Source organism: Entelurus aequoreus, linkage group LG17 (assembly GCF_033978785.1).
Source record: "Entelurus aequoreus isolate RoL-2023_Sb linkage group LG17, RoL_Eaeq_v1.1, whole genome shotgun sequence".
In the NCBI taxonomy this organism is placed as follows: domain Eukaryota; kingdom Metazoa; phylum Chordata; class Actinopteri; order Syngnathiformes; family Syngnathidae; genus Entelurus; species Entelurus aequoreus.
This window is the reverse complement of record NC_084747.1, coordinates 1,177,324-1,205,178: the sequence shown is the minus strand read 5'-3', so window position 1 is coordinate 1,205,178 and position 27,855 is coordinate 1,177,324. Positions and strand designations below refer to the sequence as shown.

Below are 27,855 nucleotides of genomic sequence, written 5' to 3'. Positions count from 1 at the left end.
GATTAAATAGAAAACTAATTAAAGCGATAAATAAGTAAATAAACAATTAATAAATAAGTACATAGATAATTAAATAAATAAGTACATAGATAATTAAATAGAAAATTAATTCGGGGGATAAATAATTAATTAGTTGATTAAATAGAAAATTAATTAGGGAGATAAATAAATAAATAAATAAATAGATGATTAAATAGAAAATTAATTAGAGCGATAAATAATTAAATAGATGATTAAATAGAAAAGTAATTAAAGTGAGAAATAAATAAGTAGATCGATAATTAAATAAACAATTAAATAATTAAGTACATGGATAATTAAATAGAAACTTAATTCGGGGGATAAATAATTAAATAGTTGATTAAATAGAAAATTAATTAGAGAAATAAATAAATAATGAACTAAATTATTAAATAGATATTTCAATAAACATTTCAATAAATAAGTCCATCCATCCATCTTGTTCCACCTATCTAAAGTAGTCCCAGATACTTGGTCCAGTTCCTCCCAGGAGGATCCTGAGGTGTTCCCAGACCAGCTGGGAGACATAGTCTCTCCAACGTGTCCTGGGTCTTCACATAGTCTCTCCAACGTGCCCTGGGTCTTCACATAGTCTCTCCAACGTGTCCTGGGTCTTCACATAGTCTCTCCAACGTGTCCTGGGTCTTCACATAGTCTCTCCAACGTGCCCTGGGTCTTCACATAGTCTCTCCAACATGCCCTGGGTCTTCACATAGTCTCTCCAACGTGCCCTGGGTCTTCACATAGTCTCTCCAACGTGCCCTGGGTCTTCACATAGTCTCTCCAACGTGCCCTGGGTCTTCACATAGTCTCTCCAACGTGTCCTGGGTCTTCACATAGTCACTCCAACGTTTCCTGGGTCTTCACATAGTCTCTCCAACGTGCCCTGGGTCTTCACATAGTCTCTCCAACGTGTCCTGGGTCTTCACATAGTCTCTCCAACGTGTCCTGGGTCTTCACATAGTCTCTCCAACGTGTCCTGGGTCTTCACATAGTCTCTCCAACGTGTCCTGGGTCTTCACATAGTCTCTCCAACGTGTCCTGGGTCTTCACATAGTCTCTCCAACGTTTCCTGGGTCTTCACATAGTCTCTCCAACGTTTCCTGGGTCTTCACATAGTCTCTCCAACGTGCCCTGGGTCTTCACATAGTCTCCCCAACGTGCCCTGGGTCTTCACATAGTCTCCCCAACGTGTCCCGGGTCTTCACATAGTCTCTCCAACGTGTCCCGGGTCTTCACATAGTCTCTCCAACGTGCCCCGGGTCTTCACATAGTCTCTCCAACGTGTCACGGGTCTTCACATAGTCTCTCCAACGTGTCCTGAGTCTTCACGTAGTCTCTCCAACGTGTCCTGGGTCTTCACATAGTCTCTCCAACGTGTCCTGAGTCTTCACGTAGTCTCTCCAACGTGTCCTGGGTCTTCACATAGTCTCTCCAACGTGTCCTGGGTCTTCACGTAGTCTCTCCAACGTGTCCTGGGTCTTCACATAGTCTCTCCAACGTGTCCTGAGTCTTCACGTAGTCTCTCCAACGTGTCCTGGGTCTTCACATAGTCTCCCCAACGTGTCCTGGGTCTTCACATAGTCTCTCCAACGTGTCCTGGGTCTTCACATAGTCTCTCCAACGTGCCCTGGGTCTTCACATAGTCTCTCCAACGTGTCCTGGGTCTTCACATAGTCTCTCCAACGTGTCCTGGGTCTTCACATAGTCTCTCCAACGTGTCCTGGGTCTTCACATAGTCTCTCCAACGTGCCCTGGGTCTTCACATAGTCTGTCCAACGTGTCCTGGGTCTTCACATAGTCTCTCCGTGTCCTGGGTCTTCACCCTGCTAGGAAATAATGAAGTCTATTGAAATAGAAATCAGTAATAAGTCAATAGTGGATCAATCAATGGAATGTTCTATGTTCGTGCAGCAGGTGAAGCAGCAAAGTGAACTGGTGGTGTCGGTGAGCAGCGTCCATGTGGAGGAGAACTCTGGTGTGGTCATCACCAACTCTTCTCTCAGCGTGATGGACCACCACACACCTGACCACCTCATCTTCTTCACCCTGCTCAGGCAGCCTTCCTACGGTCAGAACCTCTTATATAGATATTATAGTACTGTTAGCACACTTTACAACCTCTTATATACATATTATAGTACTGTTACATACTTTACAACCTCTTATATACATATTATAGTACTGTTACATACGTTACAGCCTCTTATATACATATTATAGTACTGTTAGCACACTTTACAGCCTCTTATATAGATATTATAGTACTGTTACATACTTTACAACCTCTTATATAGATATTATAGTACTGTTAGCACACTTTACAACATGGTATATACATATTATAGTACTGTTACATACTAAGTTTACAGCCTCTTTCATAGATATTATATTACTGTTACATACTTTACAACCTCTTATATAGATATTATAGTACTGTTAGCACACTTTACAACATGTTATATACATATTATAGTACTGTTACGTACTAAGTTTACAGCCTCTTTCATAGATACTATAGTACTGTTACATACTTTACAACCTCTTATATAGATATTATAGTACTGTTAGCATACTTTACAACCTCTTATATAGATATTATAGTACTGTTACATACTTTACAACCTCTTATATAGATATTATAGTACTGTTAGCACACTTTACAACATGTTATATACATATTATAGTACTGTTACATACTAAGTTTACAGCCTCTTATATAGATATTATAGTACTGTTACATACTTTACAACCTCTTATATAGATATTATAGTACTGTTAGCATACTTTACAACCTCTTATATAGATATTATAGTACTGTTACATACTTTACAGCCTCACATGGACATATTATAGTACTGTTAGCACACTTTACAACCTCTTATATACATATTATAGTACTGTTACATACGTTACAGCCTCTTATATAGATATTATAGTACTGTTACATACTTTACAGACTCACATGGACATATTATAGTACTGTTACATACTAAGTTTACAGCCTCTTATATAGATATTATAGTACTGTTAGCATACTTTACAACCTCACATGGACATATTATAGTACTGTTAGCACACTTTACAACCTCTTATATACAAACCCCGTTTCCATATGAGTTGGGAAATTGTGTTAGATGTAAATATAAATGGAATACAATGATTTGCAAATCATTGTATTCCATTTATATTTACATCTCTAAGCTTGGAGAATAAACCACAAAATACCAACTACTGCCTGTTGATTGAATATAAACATCAGCTTATTGCCATAAAAAGAATCTGGGAGAGACTAGCAATTTGAATTCCCCATTGGAGGAATGCTGGTCAACGCAACAATTTGCGTAAATATAAACGGAATACAATGATTTGCAAATCATTGTATTCCATTTATATTTACATCTAACACAATTTCCCAACTCATATGGAAACGGGGTTTGTAGATATTATAGTACTGTTACATACTTTACAACCTCACATGGACATATTATAGTACTGTTACATACTTTACAGCCTCACATGGACATATTATAGTACTGTTACATACTTTACAGCCTCACATGGACATATTATAGTACTGTTACATACTTAACAGCCTCACATGGACATATTATAGTACTGTTACATACTTTACAACCTCACATGGACATATTATAGTACTGTTACATACTTTACAGCCTCACATGGACATATTATAGTACTGTTACATACTTTACAGCCTCACATGGACATATTATAGTACTGTTAGCACACTTTACAACATTGAATGCTACAGTTAGCATGCTCAGACGTGTGTACTTCCTCAGGTAAACTGCGCAGGCGTCAGTTCTATGCTCAGCCTCTGGACGTGGGCCGTGTCCTCACACCAGGCTCCACCTTCACCTACCAGGACGTGCTGGAGCGGCTGCTGGTGTACACGCCCGACACCGTCAGCGGGGGCTCTGATGAGATGGCGCTCAGCGTGAGCGATGGCGTGCACACCCGCACGCTGCACCTGCAGGTCACCATGGACGTCACCCGCACAGAAGGTCCTCGCATGACCGTCAACAGAGGACTGCAGCTGCCCGCCGGTGAGACCACACTTAGTCAGACCAGAGACCACACTTAGTCAGACCAGAGACCACACTTAGTCAGACCAGAGACCACACTTAGTCAGACCAGAGACCACACTTAGTCAGACCAGTGACCACACTTAGTCAGACCAGAGACCACACTTAGTCAGACCAGAGACCACACTTAGTCAGACCAGTGACCACACTTAGTCAGACCAGAGACCACACTTAGTCAGAGCAGTGACCACACTTAGTCAGACCAGAGACCACACTTAGTCAGACCAGTGACCACACTTAGTCAGACCAGTGACCACACTTAGTCAGACCAGTGACCACACTTAGTCAGACCAGAGACCACACTTAGTCAGACCAGTGACCACACTTAGTCAGACCAGTGACCACACTTAGTCAGACCAGAGACCACACTTAGTCAGACCAGTGACCACACTTAATCAGACCAGAGACCACACTTAGTCAGACCAGTGACCACACTTAATCAGACCAGAGACCACACTTAGTCAGACCAGAGACCACACTTAGTCAGACCAGTGACCACACTTAGTCAGACCAGTGACCACACTTAGTCAGACCAGTGACCACACTTAGTCAGACCAGAGACCACACTTAGTCAGACCAGTGACCACACTTAGTCAGACCAGTGACCACACTTAGTCAGACCAGAGACCACACTTAGTCAGACCAGTGACCACACTTAGTCAGACCAGTGACCACACTTAGTCAGACCAGTGACCACACTTAGTCAGACCAGAGACCACACTTAGTCAGACCAGAGACCACACTTAGTCAGACCAGTGACCACACTTAGTCAGACCAGAGACCACACTTAGTCAGACCAGAGACCACACTTAGTCAGACCAGAGACCACACTTAGTCAGACCAGTGACCACACTTAGTCAGACCAGTGACCACACTTAGTCAGACCAGAGACCACACTTAGTCAGACCAGTGACCACACTTAGTCAGACCAGTGACCACACTTAGTCAGACCAGAGACCACACTTAGTCAGACCAGTGACCACACTTAATCAGACCAGAGACCACACTTAGTCAGACCAGTGACCACACTTAGTCAGACCAGTGACCACACTTAGTCAGACCAGAGACCACACTTAGTCAGACCAGAGAACACACTTAGTCAGACCAGAGAACACACTTAGTCAGACCAGAGACCACACTTAGTCAGACCAGAGACCACACTTAGTCAGACCAGAGACCACACTTAGTCAGACCAGAGACCACACTTAGTCAGACCAGAGACCACACTTAGTCAGACCAGAGACCACACTTAGTCAGACCAGTGACCACACTTAGTCAGACCAGAGAACACACTTAGTCAGACCAGTGACCACACTTAGTCAGACCAGCGACCACACTTAGTCAGACCAGTGACCACACTTAGTCAGACCAGTGACCACACTTAGTCAGACCAGAGACCACACTTAGTCAGACCAGTGACCACACTTAGTCAGACCAGTGACCACACTTAGTCAGACCAGAGACCACACTTAGTCAGACCAGAGACCACACTTAGTCAGACCAGAGAACACACTTAGTCAGACCAGTGACCACACTTAGTCAGACCAGTGACCACACTTAGTCAGACCAGAGACCACACTTAGTCAGACCAGAGACCACACTTAGTGAGACCAGAGACCACACTTAGTGAGACCAGTGACCACACTTAGTGAGACCAGAGACCACACTTAGTCAGACCAAAGACCACACTTAGTCAGACCAGAGACCACACTTAGTTGGCCTAAATGAAGCATTTATGAGCATAAAAATGTCTACAAAAAGTCAACCTATCAGTACTACAGTATGAGTAGTAGTACCCGCTAGTACGGACAGGATTGAGTTGGTACTAAGTCTGGTACACATCCTGACTGCAAGTGTAACACTTGACATTTTATAGTGCATGCAGAGCTAGATCAAGCTGAGCACTGCTACTGCTATCTTGGGGAGTTCATAAACAAATACAGCAAGAGGTTGCCTACAGCCACAGCTGCTGCTGTGACATGTTTGTACATCAAATGTACAATCATGCCTCACACGGGACATATTTCTGACCTGGTTTTGGAAAGGTTCTTCGTCCAAGATCAGCGAGCAGAACCTGAAAGCTTCTGACTTGGACTCTGACGTCCTGAAGCTGCGATACCTTCTGACCAAAGATCCTCCCAGCGGCCAAGTCCTGCTCAGCAAGAACGGACGTGTGGACAAAGTGACGGTCAAAGGTCCAACCAGCAGCTTCACTCAGGAGGACGTCAACAAAGGTTGGAAACTCCAAAATCAACATCTCAAAAGTTTTTACAGTCAATTATTGCCAATTGAAAATTGTCTGATTGTGGAGAAAATTCCTTTTGGAAATTTTGCTGGGCCTGCTAGCTGTGCTGTGAACCTCTGGACCGTGCTTGATTCAAGCTAAAATGTAGAATGCTAACATTAGCATGATGACATAGGGAACATTAGCATGCTTCTAAGATGGCGGCAGGTATCAGAAGTCATGATTTTTGTGTTCAAAAATGTTTCATTAGTTAAAATGTTAGCATAAAACATTAGCATGCTAACATTAGCATGATGACATCGAAAAAGTTAGATGTCCATGTTGGACATGATCTTCAGGGTGATGTCCAACGTGGACATGATCTTCAGGGTGATGTCCAACGTGGACATGATCTTCAGGGTGATGTCCAACGTGGACATGATCTTCAGGGTGATGTTCAACATGGACATGATCTTCAGGGTGATGTCCAACGTGGACATGATCTTCAGGGTGATGTCCAACGTGGACATGATCTTCAGGGTGATGTCCAACGTGGACATGATCTTCAGGGTGATGTCCAACATGGACATGATCTTCAGGGTGATGTCCAACATGGACATGATCTTCAGGGTGATGTCCAACGTGGACATGATCTTCAGGGTGATGTCCAACATGGACATGATCTTCAGGGTGATGTTCAACATGGACATGATCTTCAGGGTGATGTTCAACGTGGACATGATCTTCAGGGTGATGTTCAACATGGACATGATCTTCAGGGTGATGTCCAACGTGGACATGATCTTCAGGGTGATGTTCAACATGGACATGATCTTCAGGGTGATGTCCAACATGGACATGATCTTCAGGGTGATGTCCAACATGGACATGATCTTCAGGGTGATGTTCAACATGGACATGATCTTCAGGGTGATGTCCAACATGGACATGATCTTCAGGGTGATGTCCAACGTGGACATGATCTTCAGGGTGATGTCCAACGTGGACATGATCTTCATGTGTTGTGTGTCAGGTGAGGTCCAGTACAGTCACCTCAAAGGTGAGAAAGGAGGAAGTCTGTCCTTCAACTTCAACCTGCTGGACCCTGAAGGCAACAAACTCATCGATCAGTCCTTCTACATCAGTGTCCTTGGTAGGTTTCATCTTCTTTATCTTGTCCTTCATCATGTCCTCCATCATGTCCTCCACCATGTCCTCCACCATGTCCTCCACCATGTCCTTCATCATGTCCTCCATCATGTCCTCCATCATGTCCTCATCATGTCCTCCACCATGTCCTTCATCATGTCCTTCATCATGTCCTTCATCATGTCCTCCACCATGTCCTTCATCATGTCCTTCATCATGTCCTTCATCATGTCCTTCATCATGTCCTTCATAATGTCCTCCATCTTGTCCTCCATCATGTCCTTCATCATGTCCTTCATCATGTCCTCCATCTTGTCCTTCATCATGTCCTCCATCTTGTCCTTCATCATGTCCTCCATCTTGTCCTCGATCTTGTCCTTCATCATGTCCTCCATCATGTCCTTCATCATGTCCTCCATCTTGTCCTTCATCATGTCCTCCACCATGTCCTTCATCATGTCCTTCATCATGTCCTTCATCATGTCCTTCATCATGTCCTCCATCTTGTCCTTCATCATGTCCTCCACCATGTCCTTCATTATGTCCTTCATCATGTCCTTCATCATGTCCTTCATCATGTCCTCCATCTTGTCCTCCATCATGTCCTCCATCTTGTCCTCCATCATGTCCTTCATCATGTCCTTCATCATGTCCTCCATCTTGTCCTTCATCATGTCCTCCATCTTGTCCTTCATCATGTCCTCCATCTTGTCCTCGATTTTGTCCTTCATCATGTCCTCCATCTTGTCCTCCATCATGTCCTTCATCATGTCCTCCACCATGTCCTTCATCATGTCCTCCATCTTGTCCTCCATCTTGTCCTCCACCATGTCCTTCATCATGTCCTCCATCTTGTCCTCATCATGTCCTCCACCATGTCCTTCATCATGTCCTCCATCTTGTCCTTCATCATGTCCTCCATCTTGTCCTCCACCTTGTCCTCCATCATGTCCTCCATCATGTCCTCCATCATGTCCTCCACCATGTCCTTCATCATGTCCTCCATCTTGTCCTCCACCATGTCCTTCATCTTGTCCTCCATCATGTCCTCCATCATGTCCTCCATCATGTCCTCCACCATGTCCTTCATCTTGTCCTCCATCATGTCCTCCATCTTGTCCTTCATCATGTCCTCCATCATGTCCTTCATCATGTCCTCCATCATGTCCTCCATCATGTCCTCCATGTCCTCCACCATGTCCTTCATCATGTCCTCCATCTTGTCCTTCATCATGTCCTCCACCATGTCCTCCATCATGTCCTCCATCATGTCCTTCATCATGTCCTCCATCATGTCCTCCACCATGTCCTTCATCATGTCCTCCATCTTGTCCTTCATCATGTCCTCCACCATGTCCTCCACCATGTCCTCCATCATGTCCTCCATCATGTCCTCCACCATGTCCTCCACCATGTCCTCCACCATGTCCTCCATCATGTCCTCCACCATGTCCTCCATCATGTCCTCCATCATGTCCTCCATCATGTCCTCTATCATGTCCTTCATCTTGTCCTCCATCATGTCCTCCATCATGTCCTTCATCATGTCCTTCATCATGTCCTCCATCTTGTCCTCCACCATGTCCTCCATCATGTCCTCCATCATGTCCTCCATCTTGTCCTCCATCATGTCCTTCATCATGTCCTTCATCATGTCCTCCATCTTGTCCTCCACCATGTCCTCCATCATGTCCTCCATCATGTCCTCCATCATGTCCTCCATCATGTCCTCCATCATGTCCTTCATCATGTCCTTCATCATGTCCTCCATCTTGTCCTCCACCATGTCCTCCATCATGTCCTCCATCATGTCCTTCATCTTGTCCTCCACCATGTCCTCCATCATGTCCTTCATCATGTCCTTCATCATATCCTCCATCTTGTCCTTCATCATGTCCTCCACCATGTCCTCCACCATGTCCTCCACCATGTCCTCCACCATGTCCTCCATCATGTCCTTCATCATGTCCTCCATCTTGTCCTCCACCATGTCCTTCATCTTGTCCTCCATCATGTCCTCCATCATGTCCTCCATCATGTCCTCCACCATGTCCTTCATCTTGTCCTCCATCATGTCCTCCATCATGTCCTCCATCTTGTCCTTCATCATGTCCTCCATCATGTCCTTCATCATGTCCTCCATCATGTCCTCCATCATGTCCTCCATCATGTCCTCCATCATGTCCTCCACCATGTCCTTCATCATGTCCTCCATCTTGTCCTTCATCATGTCCTCCACCATGTCCTCCATCATGTCCTCCATCATGTCCTTCATCATGTCCTCCATCATGTCCTCCACCATGTCCTTCATCATGTCCTCCATCTTGTCCTTCATCATGTCCTCCACCATGTCCTCCACCATGTCCTCCATCATGTCCTCCATCATGTCCTCCACCATGTCCTCCACCATGTCCTCCACCATGTCCTCCATCATGTCCTCCACCATGTCCTCCATCATGTCCTCCATCATGTCCTCCATCATGTCCTCCATCATGTCCTCCACCATGTCCTCCATCATGTCCTCCATCATGTCCTTCATCATGTCCTTCATCATGTCCTCCATCTTGTCCTCCACCATGTCCTCCATCATGTCCTCCATCATGTCCTCCATCTTGTCCTCCATCATGTCCTCCATCATGTCCTTCATCATGTCCTTCATCATGTCCTCCATCTTGTCCTCCACCATGTCCTCCATCATGTCCTCCATCATGTCCTTCATCTTGTCCTCCATCATGTCCTCCATCATGTCCTTCATCATGTCCTTCATCATGTCCTCCATCTTGTCCTCCACCATGTCCTCCATCATGTCCTCCATCATGTCCTTCATCTTGTCCTCCATCATGTCCTCCATCATGTCCTTCATCATGTCCTTCATCATATCCTCCATCTTGTCCTTCATCATGTCCTCCACCATGTCCTCCACCATGTCCTCCATCATGTCCTCCACCATGTCCTCCATCATGTCCTCCATCATGTCCTCCATCATGTCCTCCATCATGTCCTCCATCTTGTCCTCCATCATGTCCTCCATCATGTCCTTCATCATGTCCTTCATCATGTCCTCCATCTTGTCCTCCACCATGTCCTCCATCATGTCCTCCATCATGTCCTCCATCTTGTCCTCCATCATGTCCTCCATCATGTCCTTCATCATGTCCTTCATCATGTCCTCCATCTTGTCCTCCACCATGTCCTCCATCATGTCCTCCATCATGTCCTTCATCTTGTCCTCCATCTTGTCCTCCATCATGTCCTTCATCATGTCCTTCATCATGTCCTCCATCTTGTCCTCCACCATGTCCTCCATCATGTCCTCCATCATGTCCTTCATCTTGTCCTCCATCATGTCCTCCACCATGTCCTCCATCTTGTCCTCCATCATGTCCTCCACCATGTCCTCCATCATGTCCTCCATCATGTCCTTCATCATGTCCTTCATCATATCCTCCATCTTGTCCTTCATCATGTCCTCCATCATGTCCTTCATCTTGTCCTCCATCATGTCCTCCATCATGTCCTCCATCTTGTCCTCCATCATGTCCTCCATCATGTCCTTCATCATATCCTCCATCTTGTCCTTCACCATGTCCTCCATCATGTCCTTCATCTTGTCCTCCATCATGTCCTCCATCATGTCCTCCATCTTGTCCTCCATCATGTCCTCCATCATGTCCTCCATCATGTCCTTCATCATGTCCTTCATCATATCCTCCATCTTGTCCTTCATCATGTCCTCCATCATGTCCTCCATCATGTCCTCCATCATGTCCTTCATCATGTCCTTCATCATATCCTCCATCTTGTCCTTCATCATGTCCTCCATCATGTCCTCCATCATGTCCTCCATCATGTCCTCCATCATGTCCTTCATCATGTCCTTCATCATATCCTCCATCTTGTCCTTCATCATGTCCTCCATCATGTCCTCCATCATGTCCTCCATCATGTCCTTCATCATGTCCTTCATCATATCCTCCATCTTGTCCTTCATCTTGTCCTCCATCATGTCCTCCATCATGTCTTCCATCATGTCCTCCATCTTGTCCTCCATCTTGTCCTCCATCATGTCCTCCATCTTGTCCTCCATCATGTCCTCCACCATGTCCTCCATCATGTCTTCCATCATGTCCTCCATCATGTCCTCCATCATGTCCTCCACCTTGAGGACATGGACAAATGTGGAGGGGTTGAAAGCGCCATGTAAAGTGGCTAATGCTAATGAGTAGCATGTGCATGGCATATCCAATGTAAGTTAGCATGGAGCTAGTGTTGATAATTCCTCTTCTGGCCTCAGAGGACCGCCTGCCTCCGAGGGTGGAGGTCAACAAAGGTCTGGTCCTGGATGAGAACTCCTGGAAGAAGCTGACCACCATGCAGTTGTCTGCCAGCGACCAGGACAGCGAGCCCAGCGAGTTAGTCTTCCACATCAGCAAACAGACAAGCCTGGGACACTTGGAGCACGCAGCTAGTCCTGGTGAGACACCTACCTTAGTCCTGCTCTTCAAATACATAGACTTCTAGTCCTGGTGAGACACCTACCTTAGTCCTGCTCTTCAAATACATAGACTTCTAGTCCTTAGTCCTTAGTCCTGCTCTTCAAATACATAGACTTCTAGTCCTGGTGAGACACCTACCTTAGTCCTGCTCTTCAAATACATAGACTTCTAGTCCTGGTGAGACACCTACCTTAGTCCTGCTCTTCAAATACATAGACTTCTAGTCCTGGTGAGACACCTACCTTAGTCCTGCTCTTCAAATACATAGACTTCTAGTCCTGGTGAGACACCTACCTTAGTCCTGCTCTTCAAATACATAGACTTCTAGTCCTGGTGAGACACCTACCTTAGTCCTGCTCTTCAAATACATAGACTTCTAGTCCTGGTGAGTCCCCTACCTTAGTCCTGCTCTTCAAATACATAGACTTCTAGTCCTGGTGAGACACCTACCTTAGTCCTGCTCTTCAAATACATAGACTTCTAGTCCTGGTGAGACCCCTACCTTAGTCCTGCTCTTCAAATACATAGACTTCTAGTCCTGGTGAGACCCCTACCTTAGTCCTGCTCTTCAAATACATAGACTTCTAGTCCTGGTGAGACCCCTACCTTAGTCCTGCTCTTCAAATACATAGACTTCTAGTCCTGGTGAGACCCCTACCTTAGTCCTGCTCTTCAAATACATAGACTTCTAGTCCTGGTGAGACACCTACCTTAGTCCTGCTCTTCAAATACATAGACTTCTAGTCCTGGTGAGTATTATATTGTGTTGTAGGCAGCAGTAAAGTATTATATTGTGTTGTAGGCAGCAGTAAAGTATTATGTTGTGTTGTAGGCAGCAGTAAAGTATTATATTGTGTTGTAGGCAGCAGTAAAGTATTATATTGTGTTGTAGGCAGCAGTAAAGTATTATATTGTGTTGTAGGCAGCAGTAAAGTATTATATTGTGTTGTAGGCAGCAGTAAAGTATTATATTGTGTTGTAGGCGGCAGTAAAGTATTATATTGTGTTGTAGGCGGCAGTAAAGTATTATATTGTGTTGTAGGCAGCAGTAAAGTATTATATTGTGTTGTAGGCAGCAGTAAAGTATTATAATGTGTTGTAGGCGGCAGTAAAGTATTATATTGTGTTGTAGGCAGCAGTAAAGTATTATATTGTGTTGTAGGCAGCAGTAAAGTATTATAATGTGTTGTAGGCGGCAGTAAAGTATTATATTGTGTTGTAGGCAGCAGTAAAGTATTATATTGTGTTGTAGGCGGCAGTAAAGTATTATATTGTGTTGTAGGCAGCAGTAAAGTATTATATTGTGTTGTAGGCAGCAGTAAAGTATTATATTGTGTTGTAGGCAGCAGTAAAGTATTATATTGTGTTGTAGGCAGCAGTAAAGTATTATATTGTGTTGTAGGCGGCAGTAAAGTATTATATTGTGTTGTAGGCGGCAGTAAAGTATTATATTGTGTTGTAGGCAGCAGTAAAGTATTATATTGTGTTGTAGGCGGCAGTAAAGTATTATATTGTGTTGTAGGCGGCAGTAAAGTATTATATTGTGTTGTAGGCAGCAGTAAAGTATTATATTGTGTTGTAGGCAGCAGTAAAGTATTATAATGTGTTGTAGGCGGCAGTAAAGTATTATATTGTGTTGTAGGCAGCAGTAAAGTATTATATTGTGTTGTAGGCGGCAGTAAAGTATTATATTGTGTTGTAGGCGGCAGTAAAGTATTATATTGTGTTGTAGGCGGCAGTAAAGTATTATATTGTGTTGTAGGCGGCAGTAAAGTATTATATTGTGTTGTAGGCAGCAGTAAAGTATTATATTGTGTTGTAGGCAGCAGTAAAGTATTATATTGTGTTGTAGGCAGCAGTAAAGTATTATGTTGTGTTGTAGGCAGCAGTAAAGTATTATATTGTGTTGTAGGCAGCAGTAAAGTATTATATTGTGTTGTAGGCAGCAGTAAAGTATTATATTGTGTTGTAGGCAGCAGTAAAGTATTATATTGTGTTGTAGGCAGCAGTAAAGTATTATATTGTGTTGTAGGCAGCAGTAAAGTATTATATTGTGTTGTAGGCAGCAGTAAAGTATTATATTGTGTTGTAGGCAGCAGTAAAGTATTATATTGTGTTGTAGGCAGCAGTAAAGTATTATGTTGTGTTGTAGGCAGCAGTAAAGTATTATGTTGTGTTGTAGGCAGCAGTAAAGTATTATGTTGTGTTGTAGGCAGCAGTAAAGTATTATATTGTGTTGTAGGCAGCAGTAAAGTATTATGTTGTGTTGTAGGCAGCAGTAAAGTATTATATTGTGTTGTAGGCAGCAGTAAAGTATTATATTGTGTTGTAGGCGGCAGTAAAGTATTATATTGTGTTGTAGGCAGCAGTAAAGTATTATATTGTGTTGTAGGCAGCAGTAAAGTATTATATTGTGTTGTAGGCAGCAGTAAAGTATTATATTGTGTTGTAGGCAGCAGTAAAGTATTATATTGTGTTGTAGGCAGCAGTAAAGTATTATATTGTGTTGTAGGCAGCAGTAAAGTATTATGTTGTGTTGTAGGCAGCAGTAAAGTATTATATTGTGTTGTAGGCGGCAGTAAAGTATTATATTGTGTTGTAGGCGGCAGTAAAGTATTATATTGTGTTGTAGGCGGCAGTAAAGTATTATATTGTGTTGTAGGCAGCAGTAAAGTATTATATTGTGTTGTAGGCAGCAGTAAAGTATTATATTGTGTTGTAGGCAGCAGTAAAGTATTATATTGTGTTGTAGGCAGCAGTAAAGTATTATATTGTGTTGTAGGCAGCAGTAAAGTATTATATTGTGTTGTAGGCAGCAGTAAAGTATTATATTGTGTTGTAGGCAGCAGTAAAGTATTATGTTGTGTTGTAGGCAGCAGTAAAGTATTATGTTGTGTTGTAGGCAGCAGTAAAGTATTATATTGTGTTGTAGGCAGCAGTAAAGTATTATGTTGTGTTGTAGGCAGCAGTAAAGTATTATGTTGTGTTGTAGGCAGCAGTAAAGTATTATATTGTGTTGTAGGCAGCAGTAAAGTATTATATTGTGTTGTAGGCAGCAGTAAAGTATTATATTGTGTTGTAGGCAGCAGTAAAGTATTATATTGTGTTGTAGGCAGCAGTAAAGTATTATGTTGTGTTGTAGGCAGCAGTAAAGTATTATATTGTGTTGTAGGCAGCAGTAAAGTATTATATTGTGTTGTAGGCAGCAGTAAAGTATTATATTGTGTTGTAGGCAGCAGTAAAGTATTATATTGTGTTGTAGGCGGCAGTAAAGTATTATATTGTGTTGTAGGCAGCAGTAAAGTATTATATTGTGTTGTAGGCAGCAGTAAAGTATTATATTGTGTTGTAGGCAGCAGTAAAGTATTATGTTGTGTTGTAGGCAGCAGTAAAGTATTATGTTGTGTTGTAGGCAGCAGTAAAGTATTATATTGTGTTGTAGGCAGCAGTAAAGTATTATATTGTGTTGTAGGCAGCAGTAAAGTATTATATTGTGTTGTAGGCAGCAGTAAAGTATTATATTGTGTTGTAGGCAGCAGTAAAGTATTATGTTGTGTTGTAGGCAGCAGTAAAGTATTATATTGTGTTGTAGGCAGCAGTAAAGTATTATGTTGTGTTGTAGGCAGCAGTAAAGTATTATATTGTGTTGTAGGCAGCAGTAAAGTATTATATTGTGTTGTAGGCAGCAGTAAAGTATTATATTGTGTTGTAGGCAGCAGTAAAGTATTATGTTGTGTTGTAGGCAGCAGTAAAGTATTATATTGTGTTGTAGGCAGCAGTAAAGTATTATATTGTGTTGTAGGCAGCAGTAAAGTATTATATTGTGTTGTAGGCAGCAGTAAAGTATTATATTGTGTTGTAGGCGGCAGTAAAGTATTATATTGTGTTGTAGGCAGCAGTAAAGTATTATATTGTGTTGTAGGCAGCAGTAAAGTATTATATTGTGTTGTAGGCAGCAGTAAAGTATTATGTTGTGTTGTAGGCAGCAGTAAAGTATTATGTTGTGTTGTAGGCAGCAGTAAAGTATTATATTGTGTTGTAGGCAGCAGTAAAGTATTATATTGTGTTGTAGGCAGCAGTAAAGTATTATGTTGTGTTGTAGGCAGCAGTAAAGTATTATATTGTGTTGTAGGCAGCAGTAAAGTATTATATTGTGTTGTAGGCAGCAGTAAAGTATTATATTGTGTTGTAGGCAGCAGTAAAGTATTATATTGTGTTGTAGGCAGCAGTAAAGTATTATATTGTGTTGTAGGCAGCAGTAAAGTATTATGTTGTGTTGTAGGCAGCAGTAAAGTATTATATTGTGTTGTAGGCAGCAGTAAAGTATTATAATGTGTTGTAGGCAGCAGTAAAGTATTATGTTGTGTTGTAGGCAGCAGTAAAGTATTATATTGTGTTGTAGGCAGCAGTAAAGTATTATGTTGTGTTGTAGGCAGCAGTAAAGTATTATATTGTGTTGTAGGCAGCAGTAAAGTATTATATTGTGTTGTAGGCAGCAGTAAAGTATTATATTGTGTTGTAGGCAGCAGTAAAGTATTATATTGTGTTGTAGGCAGCAGTAAAGTATTATGTTGTGTTGTAGGCAGCAGTAAAGTATTATATTGTGTTGTAGGCAGCAGTAAAGTATTATATTGTGTTGTAGGCAGCAGTAAAGTATTATGTTGTGTTGTAGGCAGCAGTAAAGTATTATATTGTGTTGTAGGCAGCAGTAAAGTATTATGTTGTGTTGTAGGCAGCAGTAAAGTATTATATTGTGTTGTAGGCAGCAGTAAAGTATTATATTGTGTTGTAGGCAGCAGTAAAGTATTATATTGTGTTGTAGGCAGCAGTAAAGTATTATGTTGTGTTGTAGGCAGCAGTAAAGTATTATATTGTGTTGTAGGCAGCAGTAAAGTATTATATTGTGTTGTAGGCAGCAGTAAAGTATTATATTGTGTTGTAGGCAGCAGTAAAGTATTATATTGTGTTGTAGGCAGCAGTAAAGTATTATATTGTGTTGTAGGCAGCAGTAAAGTATTATATTGTGTTGTAGGCAGCAGTAAAGTATTATATTGTGTTGTAGGCAGCAGTAAAGTATTATATTGTGTTGTAGGCGGCAGTAAAGTATTATATTGTGTTGTAGGCAGCAGTAAAGTATTATATTGTGTTGTAGGCAGCAGTAAAGTATTATATTGTGTTGTAGGCAGCAGTAAAGTATTATGTTGTGTTGTAGGCAGCAGTATCGACACGTTCCGTCAGTCAGACTTGGTGTCACGCAGCATTCAGTACGTCCACAGCAGCCAGGAGGAGAAACACGATGACAGCTTCTCCTTCAGCGTGTCCGACGGCACCAACGAGGTCAAGTACAATCCATAATCAATAATCAATAATAATAATAATACTAACAATGAATGCTACTTGCAGGTGGCCCAGACCTTCTACATCAGCATCAGGCCAGTAGACGACTCTCTGCCTCGGCTGCATGTTGCTGGCATGACAGTGCAGGAAGGAGTGAGGAAGACCATCACTGAGTTTGAGATGAAGGCCACTGATGCAGACACCCAGGTATCTCTTAGAGTAGTCCGTGTACAGCACCCAGGTATCTCTTAGAGTAGTCCGTGTACAGCACCCAGGTATCTCTTAGAGTAGTCCGTGTACAGCACCCAGGTATCTCTTAGAGTAGTCCATGTACAGCACCCAGGTATCTCTTAGAGCAGTCCGTGTACAGCACCCAGGTATCTCTTAGAGTAGTCCGTGTACAGCACCCAGGTATCTCTTAGAGTAGTCCGTGTACAGCACCCAGGTATCTCTTAGAGTAGTCCGTGTACAGCACCCAGGTATCTCTTAGAGTAGTCCGTGTACAGCTGCTATACATTTTCCTGTCGCTCAAGCGGTCCAAAGTGCGACCCGTAGCTATTTATTTAATGGCTTGCAGCGCAGTCGTTAGCATTGTAACGTTAGCATGATAGCTTCTTTTTTTGTTGTTGCCAATTTAGCAGGTGTACACCTCCGTGTCAAATGTTTTTTTACACAAAGCTACCTGTTAGCATGCTAACGCTAGTAGGCTAGCTAAAAAAAAAAAAGGTAGCATGCTAATGACTACATTCTAACATTTAGCATGTGTCAAGTACAAAGTTATAGCACACTTAGGTGTTCGGCTGTAAAATTAGCTAAAAAAAAAAGTTAGCATGCTAATGACTACATTCTAACAGTTAGCATGTGTCAAGTACAAAGTTATAGCACACTTAGGTGTTCGGCTGTAAAATTAGCTAAAAAAAAAGGTAGCATGCTAATGACTACATTCTAACATTTAGCATGTGTCAAGTACAAAGTTATAGCACACTTAGGTGTTCGGCTGTAAAATTAGCTAAAAAAAAAGTTAGCATGCTAATGACTACATTCTAACAGTTAGCATGTGTCAAGTACAAAGTTATAGCACACTTAGGTGTTCGACTGTAAAATTAGCTAAAAAAAAAAGGTAGCATGCTAATGATTACATTCTAACAGTTAGCATGTGTCAAGTACAAAGTTATAACACACTTAGGTGTTCGGCTGTAAAATTAGTTTTAAAAAAAAAAGTTAGCATGCTAATGATAACATGCTAACGCTAGTAGGCTAGCTTTTTTCTTTCTTAGCAAATTTTATAGGTACACGCTAGTGTCATATTTTGTTAGTTGATGTGTGCTAACGTTAGCATGCTAGTATTTAAAAAAAATGTTTAAAAATTCAGGTTTTATTGCAGTTATGTATTTTTGCATGTTAACATTAGCATGATAGCTTCTATTCTAGTTAATTAAGCAGGTGTACACCACAGTGGCAATTACTTTGTTGCGGATGCGATCTGTTAGCATGCTAACGCCAGTAGGCTAGCTGTTTTTAATCAACTTTTATTGATAAACACCAGTGTCATATTTTGGTACTTGATGTATGCTAACGTTAGCATGCTAGTATTTAAAAAAAACATTGCAGAGTTATACAGTTTGGTGTTTGACACATAGCATTTTAGCATGGTAACATTAGCATGATAGCTTCTCTTCTAGCTAATTTAGCAGATGTACACCACAGTGGCAATTATTTTGTTACAGATGCTATCTGTTAGCATGTAGGCTAACTTTTTTTTTTGTTTTAGCACATTTTTGAGGTTTGTGATATTTTGTTAGTTGGTGGATGTTAGCAGCAAGGGTGTGGTGTTTCAGGCGGAGTCCATCATGTTCAGGGTGGTGCAGCCTCCTCGGCACGGCACCATCGAGCGCACCAACAACGGGCAGCACTACCGGCAGACCAGCAGCTTCAGTATGGACGACGTCTACCAGAACCGGGTCAGCTACAACCACGATGGATCCAACTCCCTCAAGGACCGCTTCAGCTTCACCGTGGCTGACGGCACCAACCTGCTCTTCATGGTGGAGGACAACGGCAAGGAGGTGAGGAACCTGCTTGACTCCTCCCCTCTTTTCACCCGCTGGAACAGTCAAAATACTGGCATACCACACCATTTATTGTGGCCTGTCAAACCATTTAAAGTGCCATACCACGTAATTTAAATTGGCATATCAAACCATTTAATGTGGAATGCCACATTAAATGGTGTGGTATGCCACATTAAATGGCGTGATATCCCACAATAAACAGCGTGGTATGCCACATTAAATGGCGTGGTATGCCACATTAAATGACATGGTAAGGCACATTAAATGGTGTGGCAGGCCACATTACATAGCTTGGTATGCCACGATAAATGGTGTAGCAGGCCACATTAAATTATGCGGTATGTCATATTAAATGCCGTGGCTGATCACTTTATATGGCGTGGTATGCTACATTAAATGGTGTAGTATGCCACAATAAATGGTCTTGCAGGCCACCTTAAATGGTATAAAATGGTGTGGTATGCCACAATAAATGTCATAAGAGGCCAATTTAAATGGTGTGGTATGCTACATTAAATAGTGTGGTATGCCACGATAAATGGTTTGGTATGCCACGTTAAATGGTGTAGTATGCCACAATAAATGGTCTTACAGGCCACATTAAATGGTATAAGAGGCCACAGTAATTGGTGTGGTATGCCACAATAAATGGCATAAGAGGCCACTTTAAATGGTGTGGTATGCTACATTAAATAGTGTGGTATGCCACGATAAATGGTTTGGTATGCCACAATAAATGGTCTTGCAGGCCACCTTAAATGGCATAAGAGGCCACTTTAAATGGTGTGGTATGCTACATTAAATAGTGTGGTATGCCACGATAAATGGTTTGGTATGCCACGATAAATGGTTTGGTATGCCACATTAAATGGTGTGGTATGCCACAATAAATGGTCTTGCAGGCCACATTAAATGGTATAAGAGGCCACTTTAAATGGTGTGGTATGCCACAATTAATTGCGTGGTGTGTCACATTAAATGGTGTGGTATGCCACATTAAATGGTGTGGTATGCAATGTTAAATGGTGTGGTATGCAATGTTAAATGGTATGGCAGACCAGATCAGATGGATGATATGCCACTTTAAGTGGTATGGCAGGACACATTAAAAGGCGTGGTATGCCATATTAAATGGTGTGGTATTACACATTAAATGGTGTGGTATGCCATATTAAATGGTGTGGTATGCAATGTTAAATGGTGTGGTATGCAATGTTAAATGGTGTGGTATGCAATGTTAAATGGTATGGCAGACCAGATCAGATGGATGTTATGCCACATTAATTGGTATGGCAGGCCAAATTAAAAGGTGTGGTATGCCATATTAAATGGTGTGGTATTACACATTAAATGGTGTGGTATGCCATATTAAATGGAATGGCAGACCATATCAGATGGATTGATATGGCACGTTAAATGGTATGGCAGGCCACTTTAATGGCGTAATATGCCATATTAAATTTTAATGTAACTTTAATGGCGTGGCAGGCCACATTAAATGGTGGGGTATGCCACTTTAAATGGTGTTTATGCCAAATTAAATGGTGTGGTATGCCATATTAAATGGTGTGGTATGCCACTTTAAATGTCATATTAAATGGTGTGGTATGCCCCTTTAAATGGTGTGGTATGCCATACTAAATGGTGTGGCAGGCCATATTAAATGGTGTGGTATGTCACATTCAATGGTGTGGTAGCTCATTTTAAATGGTGTGGTATGCCACGTTAAATGATGTGGTATGCCATATTAAATGGTGTGGCAGGCCACATAAAATGGTGTGGTATGCCATTTTAAATGGTGTGGTATGCCACGTTAAATGATGTGGTATGCCATATTAAATGGTGTGGCAGGCCAGATTAAATGGTGTGGTATGCCACATTAAATGTCGTGGCAAGCCACTTTAAATGGTGTGGTATGCCACCTTAAATGGTGTGGCAGGCCACTTGAACTGATATGACAAGTCAGATGTGGCCCCACCAAGCCTTGAGTTGGACTCTTTGGTGAAGGACCAAGTGTTATGCAGGACGGACCACGGCCAGCAGAGTCACCGTAGGAAGGTGCACTTTTCCAACAAGAAACTTCCAGTTGCCTTCAGTCAACTTTTGAAGCGCAGACTAAAAAAACTCCAAGTTGACCAGTTCTTCTTCTCCAGATCGTGACCGCCGCACCCCAGAAGTTCAACATCGACATTCTGCCCGTGGATGACGGGACTCCTCGTATCGTCACCAACCTGGGCCTGCAGTGGCTGGACTACCTGGACAACAAGGTGCGGGGTCTGCCAGGCTGGGGTAGAAACCTTATGGAGTGCCCGTGGAAATAGTCTGTGGTAGAAACGTTATGGAGTGCCCCTGGAAATAGTCTGTACCGGGGTCAAGCTGTGGTAAAAACGTTATGGAGTGCCCGTGGAAATAGTGTGTGGTAGAAAGGTGGTGGAGATGTTTGGAGTAAGAAACATGATGGTGTCCCAGGCCAGCAACCTGATCACCAAGAAGGAGCTTCTGACCATGGACCCTGACACGGAGGACGAGCAGCTGGTGTACGAGGTCACCAGCCAGCCCAAACATGGCTTCCTGGAGAGCAAAGGTCAACCCGGCAGCCGCATCAGCACATTCTCCCAAGGTGAGCTTCTCCATCTTTGTTGTGGTGTGACGTGTGACTCTTAAAGAGACAGTAACCTCCCCACCTTGCAGCTGACATCAACCTGGGCCTGATCCGCTACGTTCTCCACGAGGACAGCGTCCAGGAGACCATGGACACCTTCAAGTTCCTGGTGAAGGACAGCAAGCCCAACGTGGTCAGAGATAATGTCTTCCACGTCCAGTGGTCCCTCATCAGCTTCCTGCACCAAAGGTTACGCCACACCACCTTTTTCATGGGAAATGATCACTTCCTGTTGACTTCCTGCTCTCCTGTTGACTTCCTGTTGACTTTCTGTTGACTTCCTACTGACATACTGCTGACTTCCGGTTTACTTTTTATTGACTTCCTAATGACTTCCTGCTCACTTCCTGTTGGTTTCCTGCTAACTTTCTAATGACTTCCTGCTCACTTCCTGCTGACTTCCTAATGACTTCCTGCTCACTTCCTGTTGGTTTCCTGCTAACTTTCTGTTGACTTCCTAATGACTTCCTGTTGGTTTCCTGCCAACTTTCTGTTGACTTCCTAATGACTTCCTGTTGACTTCCTGCTGACTTCCTGCTGACTTTTTTCGACTTTCTGTTGACTTCCTGCTGACTTCCTCCTGACCTCCTGCTGACTTTCTGTTGACTTCCTTCTTTCTTGTTAACTTCCTGTTGACATCATGCTGACTCTCTCTTTCTGACTTCCCGTTGACTTCCTGTTGACTTTTTTCGACCTTCTGTTGACTTCCTCCTGACCTCCTGCCGACTTCCTGCTGACTTCCTGCTGATACTGCTTGACTTCCTGTTGACTTTCTGTTGACTTCCTGTTGACATCATGCTGACTCCCTATTGACTTCTTTCTGACTTCCTGTTGACTTTTTTTCGACCTTCTGTTGACTTCCTGCTGACTTCCTGTTGACTTTTTTTCGACCTTCTGTTGACTTCCTGCTGACCTCTTGCTGACCTCCTCATGACCTCCTGCTGACTTACTGTTGACTTCCTGCTAACTTTCAGTTGACTTCCTGCTGACCTCCTGCTGACTTTCTGTTGACTTCCTTCTTTCTTGTTAACTTCCTGTTGACATCATGCTGACTCCCTATTGACTTCCTTCTGACTTCCCGTTGACTTCCTGTTGACTTTTTTGACCTCCTGCTGACTTCCTGCTGACTTTCTGTTGACTTTTTGCTGACTTCCTGCTGACTTACTGCTTGACTTCCTGTTGACTTCCTGTTGACTTCCTGCTGACCTCCTGCTGACTTTCTGTTGACTTCCTTCTTTCTTGTTAACTTCCTGTTGACATCATGCTGATTCCCTTTAGACTTCCTTCTGACTTTCCGTTGACTTCCTGCTGATTTCCTGTTGACTTTTTTCGACCTTTTGTTGACTTCCTGCTGACTTCCTGTTGACTTCCTGCTGACTTTTTGCTGACAGCTACAACGTGACGGAGGAGGCGGGCACAGTGGCGGTGACGGTGAAGCGGACAGGGAACCTCAACCAGTACGCCATCGTGCTGTGCCGCACTGAGCAAGGCAGCGCCACCTCCAGTAGCAGCACTGGCCAGCAGGACTATGTGGAATATGCAGGACAGGTACGTTCAAAGGTGGAATATGCAGGACAGGTACGTTCAAAGGTAGAATATGCAGGACAGGTACGTTCAAAGGTGGAATATGCAGGACAGGTACGTTCAAAGGTGGAATATGCAGGACAGGTACGTTCAAAGGTGGAATATGCAGGACAGGTACGTTCAAAGGTGGAATATGCAGGACAGGTACGTTCAAAGGTGGAATATGCAGGACAGGTACGTTCAAAGGTGGAATATGCAGGACAGGTACGTTCAAAGGTAGAATATGCAGGACAGGTACGTTCAAAGGTGGAATATGCAGGACAGGTACGTTCAAAGGTGGAATATGCAGGACAGGTACGTTCAAAGGTAGAATATGCAGGACAGGTACGTTCAAAGGTGGAATATGCAGGACAGGTACGTTCAAAGGTGGAATATGCAGGACAGGTACCTCAGATGACTCGCCACACACACCATTTCTCCAAAGTTGCATATTCTAGTTTATAGGACGTAGCTGTGGTTTTTTTCCCAATCTCAGGTCCAGTTTGACGAGCGCGAGGACGTCAAGGTGTGCACCATCGTCATCAACGACGACAAGGTTTTCGAGGGCATGGAGAGCTTCCAGGTGGAGCTCAGCATGCCCGTGTACGCTCTGCTGGGCGGGAACACGCGGGCCGTGGTCAACATCAACGACACGGAGGACGAACCCAAGCTGCAGTTCGACCAGAAGATTTATCACGTCAACGAGAGCACCGGCGTCATCCAGGTGCCCATCGAGAGAAAAGGTAGCGCACCTTTACCCGTGCGACATAAGGACCTCGGACCCCTAACACCACGGCGACTTCCTCTGTCCAGGCGACACGTCCAGCACCGTGTGGGCTCTCTGCTACACGGTGGCCAAGTCGGCTCAGGGCAGCAGCCCCCTGGCTTTGGAGTCGGGCTCCGACTACAAGAGCCGCGGGATGAGTCCGGATAACCGCGTGGTCTTGGGGCCCGGCGTCAGCATGTCCACCTGCGACGTCAGGTTGATAGACGACAGCGAGTACGAGCTGTCCGAGGAGTTCCAGCTGGTGCTGTCGGACGCCTCGGATAACGCCCGCATGGGAGACGTGACCGTGGCCAAGGTGGTCATTGACGGACCCAATGACGCTTCCACGGTTTCTCTTGGGAACGCCACGTTTACGTTCAGCGAGGACGCTGGTATGACCTGTTTTTTTTCCATTTTTTTCCTTTGGCTATCCTTAGGCCTTTGGGGGGTCTTTCTAACACTAAAAACTCACCACGCTAGTGAAGCTCCTGAAGCTAGTTTTACTTGTCCAAGACCATCCGTCCATCCATTTTCTACCGCTTATTCCCTTCGTAGTCGCGGGGGGCGCTGGAGCCTATCTCAGCTACAATCGTGCGGAAGGCGGGGTACACCCTAGTGTTGCCAATCAACCTATCCCCAGGTGCATGTCTTTGGAGGTGGGAGGAAGCCGGAGTAGAACCCACACAGTCACGGGGAGAACATGCAAACTGCACACAGAAAGATCCCGAGCGCAGGATCGCATTTACACAATTGTGTCCAAATTTCGGTCCGTCGTGGTGAAGAAGAAGCTCCGGCTCAGCTCTCAATTTACTGGTTGAGCTACGCTACCATCCTCACCTATGGTCATGAGCTTTGGGTTATGACTGAAAGGACAAGATCTTCGACTTAGACTTAGACAAACTTTATTGATCCACATGGGAAATTGTTCCACACAGTAGCTCAGTTACAAAGGACTGGTACAAATGAGTTTCCTCTGTCTGGTGGCGGGTCTCTCCCTTAGAGATAGGGTGAGAAGCTCTGTCATCCGGGAGGAGCTCAAAGTAAATCAATCAATCAATCAATCAATGTTTATTTATATAGCCCTAAATCACAAGTGTCTCAAAGGGCTGTACAAGCCACAACGACATCCTCGGTACAGAGCCCACATACGGGCAAGGAAAAACTCACCCCAGTGGGACGTCGGTGAATGACTATGAGAAACCTTGGAGAGGACCGCATATGTGGGTAACCCCCCCCCTCTAGGGGAGACCGAAAGCAACGGATGTCGAGTGGGTCTGACATAACATTGTGAAAGTCCAGTCCACAGTGGATCCAACACATCAGCGGGAGTCCAGTCCACAGCGGGGCCAACAGGAAACCATCCCGAGCGGAGACGGGTCAGCAGCGCAGAGATGTCCCCAACCGATGCACAGGCTAGTGGTCCACCCGGGGTCCCGGCTCTGGACAGCCAGCACTTCATCCATGGCCACCGGACCTATGCAACTCCCCCTCGCAAGCCACTGCTCCTCCACATGGAGAGGAGCCAGATGAGGTGGTTCTGGCATCTGGTCAGGATGCCAACCGAACGCCTCCCTAGGGAGGTGTTTAGGGCACGTCAGACCGGCAGGAGTCCATGGAGAAGACCCAGGACACGTTGGGGAGACTATCTCTCCCGGCTGGCCTGGGAACGCCTCAGGATCCCTCGGAAGGAGCTGGACCAAGTAGCTTGGGAGAGGGAAGTCTGGGCTTCCCTGCTTAGGCTGAAGGCCCCACAACCCGACCTCGGATAAGCGGAAGAAGATGAATGGATGGATGGTGTCCAAATGTTAGTCAAGTGTACGGGACTAATGATTATAGCTAAATCACAAAATATTTGAGTTTAGGTCAGAGTACGTGGGCGGAGCCGGGTTTCAAAGTTCTGCTTTCCCCAAAAAGCAACGTTGCTTTCTTCTTCAGGCACAATCGAAATCCCTGTGCTGCGTCACGGCAGCGATCTGTCCTCGGTGACGTCGGTGTGGTGCGCCACTCGACCCGCTGATCCGCCCTCGGCCAGCCCAGGTGTGGACTACATCCCTAGTTCCAAGAAGGTGGAGTTCCAGCCCGGAAAGACAGACGAGGTCTGGACGCAGAAACAAATAAATGTGAAGACATCAGTCAAAGACTTTTGTACGCACTTTGCAGACGTGCAGTTTGACCATCATGGACGACGTCCAGAATCCGTCCATCGAGGGCTCCGAGTCCTTTGTGGTCTTCCTCAGTTCCCCACAAGGGGCCGTCCTCCAAGAACCGTACGAGGCCAGCGTTGTCATCATCGACACCTTCCAGGACAGTACGTCGATATTTTGCCGACTCGTGCTTTGCACCCGACTGACGCCACCTCTCAGTTCCCAGCATGCAGTTCGAGAAGAGCGCCTACACGGTGAAGGAGCGAGACGGCGCCTTGCACATTCCCGTCATCCGCACGGGCGACCTGTCCTACAAGTCGTCGGTGCGATGCTTCACCCGCACCATGTCGGCCATGGTGATGGACGACTTCGAGGAGCGGAGGAACGTGGACGAGTTCCGCATCACGTTCCTGCGTGGGGACAAGGTAAAAGTCACCCTAGGAGGTTTACGTGGACACCTTCGTCACTTCTCTTGTGTTGCAGGTGAAGAACTGCACGGTTCACGTGATGGACGACTCTGTGTTTGAACCCGAAGAGGAGTTCCAGGTGCACCTCGGGACACCGCTGGGAGACCATTGGAGCGGCGCCATGATTGGGGAGCGCGACGTGGTCACCATCACCATCACAAACGATGAAGATGGTAAGTCCTTCCAGTCACTTCTCCACCGTGGTCCATTTACCTGACTCCTCCTTCAGCGCCCACCATCGAGTTCGAGCAGGCGTCCTTCCAGGTCCGAGAGCCTCCGGGTCCAGATGGCATCGAGGTGCTCAACATCAAAGTGATCCGCCACGGGGATCTGGATCGCACCTCCAAGATCCGCTGCAGCACCCGAGATGGCTCAGCCCAGTCAGGAGTGGACTACAATCCCAGGAGCAGAGTCCTCAAATTCACCCCCGGTCAGTCTTTAGGAACTGAGAAGGAACTCGGGGTGAGTCTTTGCGATGACGTCCTCCTTTTGTCCTCCTCAGGGATGGACCACATCCTCTTCAAGGTGGAAATTGTGTCCAACGAGGACAGGGAGTGGCACGAGTCCTTCACAGTGGTCCTTGGCCCTGATGACCCGGTGGAGGCGGTGCTTGGGGAAATCACTATGGCAACCGTCACCATTCTGGACCAGGAAGCTGCTGGAAGTCTCATCCTTCCTGCACCACCTCTTGTAAGGAAACCTTAGGCTATATTTGATACTTGTTTATATTGACAAAGGTGCCGTTTTATTTTTCAATGATTATTACCTATGTCTAGCCTGTGTGCTATTGTGTGCTTAGTTGTTGTGTAGCTGCTAGCTCCTAGTAGCCTAGCATGTTTACATTT

General features: G+C 44.5%; 1 protein-coding gene across 1 annotated transcript in view; it reads left to right on the top strand.

Moving 5' to 3' along the window:
* The window catches only part of fras1 (Fraser extracellular matrix complex subunit 1), a 121,459-nt gene that overhangs the window by 66,424 nt on the left and 27,180 nt on the right, over positions 1 to 27,855 (top strand). The window contains exons 23-42 of the mRNA XM_062024313.1: positions 1,936 to 2,092; positions 3,828 to 4,091; positions 6,176 to 6,364; positions 7,388 to 7,507; positions 11,798 to 11,977; positions 17,212 to 17,336; positions 17,403 to 17,543; positions 19,175 to 19,402; positions 21,562 to 21,675; positions 21,878 to 22,028; positions 22,100 to 22,259; positions 23,462 to 23,618; positions 24,130 to 24,376; positions 24,447 to 24,791; positions 26,335 to 26,495; positions 26,560 to 26,707; positions 26,763 to 26,968; positions 27,027 to 27,183; positions 27,240 to 27,440; positions 27,513 to 27,700. Of these exons, the coding sequence (XP_061880297.1) occupies positions 1,936 to 2,092; positions 3,828 to 4,091; positions 6,176 to 6,364; positions 7,388 to 7,507; positions 11,798 to 11,977; positions 17,212 to 17,336; positions 17,403 to 17,543; positions 19,175 to 19,402; positions 21,562 to 21,675; positions 21,878 to 22,028; positions 22,100 to 22,259; positions 23,462 to 23,618; positions 24,130 to 24,376; positions 24,447 to 24,791; positions 26,335 to 26,495; positions 26,560 to 26,707; positions 26,763 to 26,968; positions 27,027 to 27,183; positions 27,240 to 27,440; positions 27,513 to 27,700 (3,639 nt within the window). The remainder of the gene's footprint in view (positions 1 to 1,935; positions 2,093 to 3,827; positions 4,092 to 6,175; positions 6,365 to 7,387; positions 7,508 to 11,797; positions 11,978 to 17,211; positions 17,337 to 17,402; positions 17,544 to 19,174; positions 19,403 to 21,561; positions 21,676 to 21,877; positions 22,029 to 22,099; positions 22,260 to 23,461; positions 23,619 to 24,129; positions 24,377 to 24,446; positions 24,792 to 26,334; positions 26,496 to 26,559; positions 26,708 to 26,762; positions 26,969 to 27,026; positions 27,184 to 27,239; positions 27,441 to 27,512; positions 27,701 to 27,855) is intronic.